Raw genomic sequence first — 12,592 nt, 5'->3', positions numbered from 1 at the left:
CCCCAATAACAGAAAGAAGTCGATGGTAAACCTGGGGAAGCCCGGGAAATCTGATGAAGAGCGAAAAGATTTCCTTATCTGCCTCCACTGGGTCGAAACCAATATCAAAGGCGTCAAAGAAGATCTTCTTGTGTCCTAGGTGTAAAAACTCAGCTTTGAGCACAGTGCTCGCAGCCTCTGGAGTGTCAAAAACAACCTGGAAAAAACCTCGTCCAAGAAGACGAACATCTAACAATCGTGGAGTGAGGTCTTGGGGGAGAGCCGCAAGCATCCAGTCTCTGGCTTGGGATCTGGAGGGGTGAGACCCGAAGATGCGTGCTAGCAACGTGGTAGAGCATTCAATCTCTACATCCTTCTTGAGCTGCTGCAACTCGTCTTTAGAAAAAGTAAAAGTTTTCGCGGCCGGTGGAGGTGGAGTAGGATTGGCTGACGGAATATCCATTGCCAATCGAGGTGAGGAGGCCGACTCTAACAATTTTGGGGGCTCCTTCCGCTCCAAAAAATGCTGCGGGAGAATGAGGAAGGAAAAAGGCGGGGGTAGGGGGGTAGAGAACAGGGATAGGAGGTGAGGAGGGAGCGGGGGTAGGGGGCGAGGAGGAGAGGGGTAGAGGGGAGAGGCTGAGAGGCTGAAGGGGAGGGGGCAGGCTGAGAGGGAGGGAGGAGAGGGAGGGAGTGCACAGGCTAGGGAGAGGAGAGGGAGAGGAAGGAGAGGCAGGGATGGGGCGGGCTGTGAGGCAGGGAGGGGGCGGGAGAGGAGAGGGAGGGAGGGGGCGGCGGCGCAGGCTGAGAGGGAGAGGAGGGGGAGAGGAAGGAGAGGCAGGGAGGGGGCGGGCTGAGAGGAAGGGTGGGGGCGGCGCAGGCTGAGAGGGAGAGGAGAGGGAGAGGAAGGAGAGGCAGGGAGGGGGTGGGCTGAGAGGCAGGGAGGGGGCGGCGGCGCAGGCTGAGAGGGAGAGGAGAGGGAGCGGGCTGAAGGGAAGGGGGCGGGCTGAGAGGGGGAGGAGGAGAAGGGAGGGAGGGGCTGAGGGAGGGGGAGGGGGATGGGCTGAGGGCAAGGGAGAGAGGGAGGGAGGGGCTGAGGGAGAGGGGGCAGCAAGGGAGCGGGGAGGAGCAGCAGCTCCACTAAGATTGACCCCAACTTTTCCTGTTAATGGTTGAACAAATTGCATTCGGATGTTGGACCAAAGTGGATAGGTTTAGGTTTGTCACTTGGACAAAATCTTCACCTCTTGTATGTTTTCTCAATCTCTTCTATTCAGTACGTTTGTGGCTTGCTCTCCATCTCTCCTTTTGCTTATAGTGCTCCAGCCTAGGTGGCTGACCAATAGGTGGGCCCACCTGTGCCAGATAGCCGGCCAGCAGGCCGGGCTATCTGCCCCGAAAGGGTGGCCAAACTAAAACGGCATGTAAGTCCCTCTATTAAGAAAATACCCCTTCGTGCACTAACGTGATATGTTACATGTTTATGAGTGACTCAATGAGCAAAGTTCACAAGGAGTGAACTTGATGGGGTGTAAATGTAGATGCTGCCACAATTATTGCCTCTATGTGTAAATCAACTTATCATAGTAAATAGCAACAACAAGTTGAAAATTTAGATCAAGGTTAATCTTTGAAAAAGTTTGAAATGCATATATATACCTTCATGACTTGGATTTATTTAATTGTATTTTGGGTCTTGAAGTTGAGCAAACAACGTGTGTTATGCTTCTAAGTCAGACAACGTCCATGTTGGGGTGGTTAAAATATTGGATGCCATACAAGTACGTAAACCCATTGAGACTAGACAATACGTTGAAGACAGAGATTGAAGCATTTTCAGATTCTACACTATATTGGCAGGCAATTAGCTCAATAGGACAACAAACCACAAGGTGTGATTTTGATAAAGATTTTTGCCCTATAGTCCACAAGTGGACAATAGATGAGGTCAATGGAACCATTTTGGATACAACTCCAAATATCATTGGTGTTCCAGTTATTACTTCGCCAATATGTGGGTGTGGCCGTATGGTGTAGGGACATGCTTGGGCTGTAGGATAGAAAATTGAGCTTCAAGGAGTGTACATACCTTGATGCCAATTTTGGACCAATGTAAGGTCAGATGTACATATGTCTAATGCCGGTTTTGGACTTAACTAGTGGTCTTTTCAAACATTTGACATTGGTTAAGCTCAGATGTGGTAGCTTGTCTGCATAATGGGTCTAAATATATATTTGGCTTGCCATGTGGCACTGGTCTAGAGTAGTTTTGGCGTGTGTGTACATATCATAGAAACATGTATATGCTGTCCCTCTCCACTTGTAAGAGTTCGATGATTGATGAAAGCTGGCTGCTTTCCCGCTTTCTTTGCCTCCATCTGCTCCACAGCACACATTAGATCTAGTACTAGCTCTGCTGCTTATGCATGTGCATATTTTTTCAAATAAAGGTTGATAAAAGGCTAGTACAATCTTATCATGCAAAATTAGCAATGATTTTTGATCTAGCTGCTGTAGTGTATATTGTGGGAGATTATTGGTCAGCATCCTAGTAGCTCTTGCGTTTTTGCACTATCCTCTGCTACATTGCCAAAGCCACAGTTTTTAGCAATTTAATACTGCCCTGGTTGTCTCTTAATTGTTCACTTGTCATTTTTTGTGGCTAAAATATGGAAGCAATGTCCTTGATTTATTGTTTTTATTTTCGTTTTCTGCAAATGAGGGTTTCTCATGTGCAAAGGGTTCCAAATAAATCGAAGCTTACGTTCATTGTGGTTTTGTTTATAGGTAGTGTTATCACCTTGCCCCCATGCATCAGGCAGAGAGTTGGAGCTTGTTCAGTCTTTCAAGGAAGTAGACAGATGCCAGGTACATAATTGGAATTCATGAATGGGCGGATTATGCCTCATTCTCAAGGCGGGAACTAAGGGTGGTAGCAAGTTATTCAATTTAATCTCTGGTGAAAACACCTCAATAAGAAGTTTGAACAGCATAGCTGTCATAGGGTAAACCATAGATGAAAAGAAATTAGTGTCTGTGTTGCGTCTTGCCTTGGAATCCTAACTGAGTTAGAAGGCTGAAATGATTTCTATTTGTACCCTTACTTTGTGACATCATATAGCGGCTGCCTATACTCATGTGTAGGGACATGAAGATCTATGGGTCTAAGAATAGCAGGTGTGGCTGCTTGATTGGGCATAGTCTTTTTTTGGGGGGCAACAAAAGATTGCTATGGTGCTTGTGCAAGGAGAGAAAGATTGGCTAGAGCAGTCTGATAGGAGAAAGTGGAATAGCAATCACCCGCTCTGCAAAAATAGCAGAAGCTGGATTTGCAGTTAGCAAGAGATAGGTAGGCCATAGGAGCTGAAGCTGGCAGCTGTGCAGGTCCCTGGAGCAGAAGAAGCTTCAGTGAGAGGGGGGCTGGTCATGATTCAGTCTAGCAGCCGAAGGGTGGAGCATCAGGAGTTCATGGAGGAGGGAAGGCAGCAGCACATGACTGAGATAGAGAGAGATGGCAGTGCGAGTGACCTGAAGGACAGGGGGGAGAGGAAGGAGCCCTTTAGAGTTGTGCAGCAGCCTCCAACGATATCCATTGGAGTTGGGGGGAGGTTTTTTAATAATATTAAAGGTCACATCAAGGGTAAGGGCTAAGATTAGATCTCCTTTTTAGTCTTCTTAATCTTTAAAAAGGTTTTGGTTCTTTTCAACGAATTTGTTTATTTTATGCTTTTACATGCATATGAAAATTGGAGGCAGAGTGGTAGGAGGAACTCTGTTACAAGCTTTAGACCATTCCAACTCACAAGAAAGGAATCATCGTTGTATGATCAGATGCACAGGAAAAAGTCTTTCAGCTTCTCAAAAGGACTACTTGGAACCTTTTTTAATCATTCCAGATCTGCCCTGAGCCATTTATTGTTGTGGTGTTGGCCTTGGAGCTTTTTTTATGAAGATGATCATCCAATAGCATATAAGAGCTCATTCATGCACTCAAGCTCCGGAAGCATCATATCATGAGAACTAAGTTTAATGTTTACAATAACAACCGAAGCTTATTATATTTTCTCACCATTGATGAGAGAAACGCCTATCTAATGGGCTGCATTTCTGCAAACTTTCATTTTTGGCTAGTAAGGACCAACAAAGCTGCGGATGCACTCTCTATAAGACCACTCAATCATATATCTTTTGCATATCCTAAGGTGTTCATGCCTAGGCCCAGTTCCTGCAACAGGACTGCTCCTAACTGATAGTAGAATATGCAGGAAGGTTAGAATAGAGTAGTACCTTATATTTTAGGAAAAAGGTAGGGGTAGAAGGTCATGGGCTGGACCTGCACCAAGTACAACCAGAGCCTTTATATAGGTATGGCCCAGGGCAGCACAAAGCAGTATTGCTTATGGGATTACCTCCTAGGATGCCACGTGGCAACTTATGGTATCCCCTAAAAAAAGAAAAGAACACTTACAAGCCAATGAAGGCCTTTCTACTAACTTTTAGCCCAAGTTTAGCCTAAGTAAAAAGTAACCATCTGTTACAATCCTCCCTCCTCAAATAGAAATTTGTCCTCAAATTTGAAAAGGATGTAACCTGGACATACAATGCTCCTTGTAAACCTGAACAGCTCAATTCTGGTCATATCAGCTGAACAATGAAGTTTCTTAGTCAAATACCTCCCTGTAGGCATGCTGATCTGTAAATGGATCATATAATATTCCCAAGAAATCAAGCAATTGGGCGGAAGAGTTATGCTGTCCAACATAACAGATCTGAGAAAGGAAAGTGAATGCTGGCTGCAACATGTCCATATACGCCATATAGCAAGAGAAAATCAAATCTGCTCATAAAGACTCAATTTTGGCCAAAGACTCAATTTTGGCCATAGAATTCAGCTAAGCAATTGAGGGTACTGCTCCACAATTGTAGATGGCTGCCAAGAAGACTCCTCATCAGGTAGACCTCTCCATTTGATAAGATATTCCATGTAGGACTTGTTCCTCAGCACATGATCTCTAAATCCAAGGATCTTTTCAGGAATATACTCAATTTGGCCCTCTTCATCCATAGGAGGTAGCTCTTCCATAACTTGCTCCTTGGGTCCCAAATACTTCTTGAGCAGTGATACATGGAATACTTTGTGTATTCTAGAGGATGGTGGAAGCTCCAACTCATAAGCCACTTCCCCAACTTTCCTCAAAACCTTGTAAGGTCCATAATACCTATGAGCAAGTTTAACATTGGTATTACCTTTCAAGGAAGCATGCCTAGACTTATGTAATCTGAGAAATACATAATCCCCTTCTTCAAAATGAAGCTCTCTCCTATGCTCATCAGCATAATCCTTCATCCTTGCTTGGGCCCTTACCATATTATCTTTACATTGCTGTAATAGAGCAGTCATGTGAGCCAAATCATCCTTGGCTTGCTGGCTTGTCAATGCTTGAGCATTAATGGTTGATGGAACATGAGCTTTACAGCCAAACATGGCTTCAAAAGGGCTCATACCAATTGAAGTATGCTTGGTGGTATTATAACAAAATTCAGCTAGATGCAACCATTGATCCCACGATGCTTGGGTATCAAAGCAAAAATGCTTTAGATACTCTCGATTTGCCCATCAGTTTGAGGGTGATCTGCTGTACTTGGGGTAAGAAGTGTTCCCATAGAACTGAAAAGCTCTTGCCAAAAATGCCCCATGAACTTAGCATCACGATCACTCACAATTTTCTGAGGGAGTCCATGTAATTTAAACACATTCTCCATGAATTGCTTAGCCACCTTGGAAGCTGTAAATTGGGTCTTAGTAGGAATGAAGTGGGCAGCTTTGGTAAGTCTATCAACAACCACAAAGATATTGTTCCAACCCTTAGAGGTCACTGGTAGGCCTGTAATAAAGTCCATGCTGATATGTGTCCATTTACCTTGAGGTATAGGTAGAGGTTGTAGTAGACCAGCTAACCTCAAATTCAACTCCCTGTTTTGTTGACAGAGCAAACAGCTTTGAACATAAGCAAGAACATCCTTCCAAAGTCCCTTCCAGTAAAAACTCTGTTTTACCTTATCATACGTCTTGTTGAGGCCTATATGCCCAGCCATAGGAGATGAGTGAAATTCCTGTAAGATTAGCAGCTTATAGGAGGAATTTTCAGTAAGAAATTTTCTATCATTATACCACAAGAGCCCATTGTGCAACTTGAAATTGAGATATTGCTGACAGTCAGGATCTTGCAAGTCTTGGAACATAGCAGCTGCTTGAGGATCATTGAGATACTCTTCTTGAATGCCATGGATCCAATCTTTATAAACCTCAGTAATAGATGATAAAGTACAAGCCCATATCTTGGAAAGAGAATCTGCCACAATATTTTCTTTGCCCATCTTGTAATCTATGTCAAAGTCATAGTTTTGCACAATGGATAGCCATCTCCTTTGCTTGGGTGATAGAGAAGACTGAGATAGAAAATATCTGAGAGTCTTATGATCAGTCTTGACCTTGAAATGGCTGCCATAAATGTAGTGGTGCCACTTTTTGATTGCATGAAGTATTGCCAACATCTCTTGGTCATAAATGTGGAAACTTGACTCCTTGTCATCCAATTTCCGACTTTCAAAGGCAATAACTCCATGACTCTGCTTTAGGACAGCTCCAATGCCCCTTCCACTAGCATCAGCCTCAATTATAAAAGGTTGAGAGAAATCAGGACATACCAAGATAGGCGCTGAAGTTAATGCCTCCTTTAATGCTTCAAAGCTCTTATTGGCACTGTCAGACCATTGGAAAGCATTCTTTTTTAGGAGATCAGTGAGAGGAGCTGCCAATTTGGCAAAATGCCTTATAAATCTTCTATAAAATGATGCTAGACCAAGGAACCCTCTCAGCTGGGTGATATTCTGAGGTATAGGCCAATCCTTTACACACTTCACCTTGTTGGGATCCACCTTAATGCCAGTACTGCTGACAATATGGCCCAAATATTCCACTTCTTTAGCCATGAAAGTGCATTTACTTGATTTGGCATACAACTAGTGTGTCCTCAATACTTCTAATACTTGCTGGACATGCAATAAATGCTCTTCTTTCGTTTTGCTGTAGATTAATATATCATCAAAGAATACCAACACAAATTTATAGAGGAAAGGCTGCAATACCTTGTTCATTAGGGCCTGGAAAGTTGCAGGTGCATTGGTTGGACCAAATGCCATCACTTTGAATTGATAAAGCCCACGTTCTGTCCTGAAGGTAGTTTTATGTTCATCTCCCTCCTTCATCCTTATTTGATGATAGCCTGACCTTAAGTCAATCTTTGTGAAGTACTTTGCCCCTCTAAGCTCATCCAGTAGATCATCAATTCTAGGGATAGGAAACCTATTCTTAACTGTCATTTTGTTCAAATCCCTGTAATCAATACACATTCTAAATGAGCCATCCTTCTTCTTGACCAATAACACAGGAGAGGCAAAGGGTGACTGAGTGTGTGTAATAAATTCCTTGTCAAGGAGTTCCTTTATTTGCCTTGCCACCTCTTCCCTTTCAGCTCTAGAAAGTCTATATGGAGCCTTGTTGATTTGCTTAGATCTTGGCTCCAACACAATTGCATGATCCACATCTCTCATGGGAGGGAGATGGTTAGGAGGATCAGCAAATACATTAGAGTATTGCTGTAATAGGGACTGCATGTCTTTATCCTCCACTAACAACCCATTACCTTCTTGAGACTTGGTCAACTGAATAGCATAGACTCCACAAACACTTTTAAGGTCTCTGGCCATTCTTCTTGCAGAAATTAAGGACAATTTAGGAGATTGGTGACCCATCAAAGTGATGTGCTTACCTTAACACATAAACTTCATATATAGCCTGTCAAGGTCCATAGAGAATTCTCCCAAGGTTCTCAACCATTCACAACCAAGGACAATGTCAATAGGTCCCATTTCCAAGACAAATAGATCTCCATGAAAAGTATAGTCTTGAGAAAGTTGCACGTGAGCAGCCTGACCATTAGCCACCTCAACTTTGATCCCATGATCCAAAGTGGATGGGCATAACCTCAATGTTTGAAGTGTCTTTGCATTAATGAAGTTATGAGTGCTCCCACTGTTAACCAAAATGTGGATTGGTCTGTTATTGATTGTTCCTTTTAACCTAAGGGTTTGAGAGTCCTTGTAGCCCATAAAAACATCAGGAGATATGCTGTACACAACTGATTGTGTATCCCAATACACTTCATCATCATCAACAGAATCATTTCCATCAGAATTTCTGATCTCATCCTCATAATCTTCAACAACTTCAATGTTCCATTGTCTAGATCTATTTGAGCACCTTGGTAAACTATCATCCCTAAGCATGGTGTCAAACATGGATAACCCACCTGGATCAAAGGGAAAGATGGTCCCCTTTTTGGAACTATGATCCTCATCATCATCAAGGCCTTCATTCACACAGTCCTGATATTCATGAAATTCAGATTCTGCTGCAGATGTATTAGGAGATAAATCCTCATCAATCTCTAGAATCAAGCTCAACTTTGCTCTTGTTTTTGCTTTGCACACATTCCTATGTTCAGGGGTCCACTTCTCACCACAAAGGTAGCACAAATTCTTCTTCTTCCTATCATCAACAATTGCTTGAGATAACTGCTTAACCAACTTGTTTCTTTTATCACTCAGATCATCCTTTGGAGTGGGTTTAAATGATGACTTTACGTCTGTAGCCTTGTAAGCCTTAGGTTGTCCCATGCCACTGCCATATACTGTGGGAAACCTAGAAATAGAAGAAGTTGTAGCAAGTGCAAAAAATTTACTTTCATCATTGGAAACCCCTTTGACCATTGGCTTAGTTCCAAAGTGACCAATACCCAAAGTCTTCTCCTTCCCATTGTATTTGGGTTCATACAGCTCTGCCAACTGCATGGCCTCTTTAAGAGAATTGGGCTTTTGAGCTGCAACATCTGAAGCAATACTAGGGTGGAGACCATGAACTTGAGCATTCTAACTCTTTCATCAATACCATAAACAAACAGAGCTAATTTCCAAAACTGTTTGATATAATTTTTCACCGATCCTTGTTGAGTAAGATCATACCACTTACAAATATATTGATCCCTATTAAAAGGAGATATAAAAGTTTTAAGCATTTCAGCCTTGAATTCATCCCAAGCATTAAAAGTTAACCCTTCTTGTTGTAGATGCCTCCACCAAGAGTGGGCATAATCTTCCAGATGAAGAACAGCAAATTTGATTTTACCTTGATCACCCTTTGGATATATAAGGAAGTAGTCATCCATCTTGCTGAGCCATTCCTCCAATTTCTCAGGATAGGTAGAATCACCTTTGAACTTTGGAAGTATAATCTTGTCTTTCATATCTTTGTCTTGATGAATAGGTCCTTTTGGTTCAATAGATTTAACTGTTTGTATATATTGCTGGAATGTCATTGCTGCCCTAAGGTCTGCTGGTAGCAACTTATATTCATGGAATTTTCGACACAACTCTTCAGTTGCTGAACTGTTATTATTAGGAGTCTTACCATGTGCTGAATCCTTATCCATATGAGCTGTAACTCCACTGGAGTGATAGGTCCTTCGGGCAGAAGCCATAAAACCAACCGGTTCAGTTACATGTATAGGATGATGATCATCATCATCTGAACCTGAGTCTCCATCAATTTGGGGATCCACAGGTCTCTTCCCATCATAAATTTGGCTTCTCTTGAACTGGTCCAACCTTTTATTAAAAGTGGCAGACATGTTCTGCATCCTTTGGTCAATCCTCTGATTATTGGTCTTAATCTCATTAGTTAGCTCCTTGAATATCTGTAGCATTGGGTCCATACAATTCTTTATGATCAGCTCTTGGTTAAGGGATGTTTGTACTTGAGGAGTTGTTGCCAAATCCCCTTGAACATTGCCAACATGAGGATCATTGGGTTCAAAAACTACACTCTGATCATCTATTGCTTCCTTCTTTGAGATGGGATCAAGGATACCCATTGTCTGCTTACTAGCTTGACCTGTAGAGCTCTATACAGGCATCTTTAATGACTCGAATCAAGAGTAAATGCAATGTCTTAAGCCCTGATCAAAAACCAGTACCAAAAGCCCCAAATGCTAGTTTTGTCCTAATTTCGCAGGTCAAATTTTTGAGAAAAAACTTAAAATTTCCCACTTGATGAGGCGATCCTTATGCTAAGAATGAACCATAGAGCCAATCAGAAGTAGAAAATCGTAACATTGCACCTGGATTTCACCTGGCAACTCCCTGGTTGATGGCGATTCAATTCTGGAGGCTTCTTGCAAAAGGCGAATTCTTTCGGAGGCTCCTTAGCACAAAATCTAATTCTTCTGGAGGCTCCATGGCTAAAAAACGAATTCTTATGGGGGCTCCCTGGCACATTCTTATGAAGGCTCCCTAGCACAAAAACGAATTCTTCTAGAGGCTCCCTAATTCTTTTGAAGGCTAATGGCGCAAAAACGAATTCTTCTGGAGGCTTGCCTCGACAACCGTCAAATGGAACACGGACTGCTCTGGTAGTCAAAAATCAGCAAGGCGATTTGTTAGAACAGGCCTCCCCTTGCCATAGTTACCAGGGAATGGCGTTCCGTCTTCCTGGAACGTGGGAACGCCGTTCCTAGGTGGAGTGCCTATCGGGAATGCCGAGGAGCGTTCCCAGTTTTGGGAACACTAGGGAATGTGGCCGGAACGGCCAAGGAACGGCCGGAACGTCTAGGGTTTGGCATTCCCAGTTTAGGGTTGCCCAGGAGCATATATAGCCGCTGACGGGGGGTTTTCCCACTCTCTACCCTCCCTCCCACTCCCTTCTACTCCCTCTCCTTCCACTCAGCCCCCTCCACTCCCACTCCCACTCCCTTCTACTCTCTCTCCTTCCACTCCCTTCCACTCAGCCCCCTCTCCTTCCACTCCCTTCAACTCAGCCCCTCTCCTTGTACTCCCTTGAACCTTCTCCACTCAGCCCCCTCCCCTTCCACTCCCTTCTCCACCCCTTTCCACTCAGCCACTTAGCCCCCATATCCTTCCACTCAGCCCCCTCCCCTTCCACTCCCTTCTCCACCCCTTTCCACTCAGCCACTCAGCCCCCTCTCCTTCCTCCCCTTCTACTCCTTTCCATGTGATTTGATGACGAGTCATATGACGTGGCATTCTCGTTCCCGTTCCCCCTTCCTGAAACGTTCCCGTTCCGACCCCCCTGTTCCCGAAATGTTCTTGTTCCCTGGTAACTATGCTCCCTGCCTTCCTTTGGTCTAGAAACTTGTCTCCAAGTGAATTTTGACTTTTTTGCTAGCTTCCCAAGCCAGCTTGCCAAACGTGGCCCGTGGAGCTATTTTTAGGAGTGGGATGTTTACCCCTCTCTTCAAAGGTAGTCACAGGTGTAGAAAATTCACGTCCCTATGACATATGCAGAACGAGCAATGTATAACTAGCAGTGCATAACCAACATTGCAAAACAAGCAATGAATAACCAATAGTGCAGAACGAGCAACACATAACCAACAGTGCAGAACGACCAACGCATAACTAGCATTGCAAAACGACCAACACATAATTAACATTGCAGAACGAGCAGTGCATAAACAACATTGCAAAACGAGCAATGAATAACCAACATTGCAGAACAAGGAGCGCATAACCAACATTGCAGAATGAGCAACACATAACTAACATTGCTGAACGAGCAATACATAACTAACATTGCATATATGATTCTATAGAGCTCGAGATACAAACCATATACCAATGCATAACAACAATCGCTAGTACACTGATCATAAAAGTCCCAGAGCAGATACATAAAAGTCCCAGGGCAGATATATAGTCAGCAAGCGGTACTTTGGGTGGGACAGCAGATTAGAGTGACTTGGTTCCCTTTATAATTTAGGGAAAATATGCCTTGAGGTAATAGCCAATTATTGGCACAAGTCAAAATAAAGTTACAGTTTTGCTATACCTCTTGCTGAGGGATTCTACTGTGTGCCTTAGTATCATACTCTTTGTGTAAGGGCTGACAAGTCTCAAGTCGAGCTTGAGGTTATGGCTTCATATGATCATGCACATTCACCCCATGAGGGGATTGCTGACAGTGCCAGGGTGAGGCAGGAAGAGGGCATGCAATTCAATGTTGAGAACTCCTAAAGGGAGTTGCTTGCACAGCTAGCACGGGTGAGGAGAGATCCCTTGTTTTGCAGTTCGGAAAATCCTCGTGTAGAGGAAGGAAAGGACCAAACATTATCACAGATCTTCGAGTCCTTCTTCCTCTTCTTCCAGTTCCACTTCTTCATCTTCTTCTTCTGGAGCATCCACTCATAGGACCAGAAAGAAGAAATCATCCAAAGGAAGGCATGCAAAGCCTCGGGAACTTAAGGAAGTTGGAAAGTCTGTAAAGTTTGCAACTTTCAATGGCCAGTATGGTCATACTGAAAAAGGCTATGCAATTCATAAGCCAGTTTTATGTTGCCTTTGGCATAGAGAACTTCAATTAGTCATCAAAATTGCGTATGGTCAATCTGCATCTGATACGTACAGCTAGTGCATGGTGGACTGCACAAACCATAGATGGTTCAGCTCCTAGGCAATAGAAGGGGCTTCAGGAAATTTT

General features: G+C 43.5%; 1 protein-coding gene across 2 annotated transcripts in view; it reads left to right on the top strand.

The window, feature by feature from the left end:
- Positions 1-12,592, top strand: part of LOC147905550 (uncharacterized) — a 41,542-nt gene that overhangs the window by 12,083 nt on the left and 16,867 nt on the right. For both annotated transcript variants that reach the window (XM_087380533.1, XM_087380526.1), the window contains one exon: positions 2,767-2,847. In XM_087380533.1, coding sequence (XP_087236659.1) covers positions 2,767-2,847 — 81 coding nt within the window. The remainder of the gene's footprint in view (positions 1-2,766; positions 2,848-12,592) is intronic.

This window comes from Dipteris shenzhenensis, chromosome 1, assembly GCF_047967505.1.
Source record: "Dipteris shenzhenensis isolate YYH24624 ecotype China chromosome 1, Dip_SZ_1.0, whole genome shotgun sequence".
NCBI lineage: Eukaryota > Viridiplantae > Streptophyta > Polypodiopsida > Gleicheniales > Dipteridaceae > Dipteris > Dipteris shenzhenensis.
The sequence above is the reverse complement of the archived record's forward strand: the minus strand, read 5'-3'. Positions and strand labels throughout refer to the sequence as shown.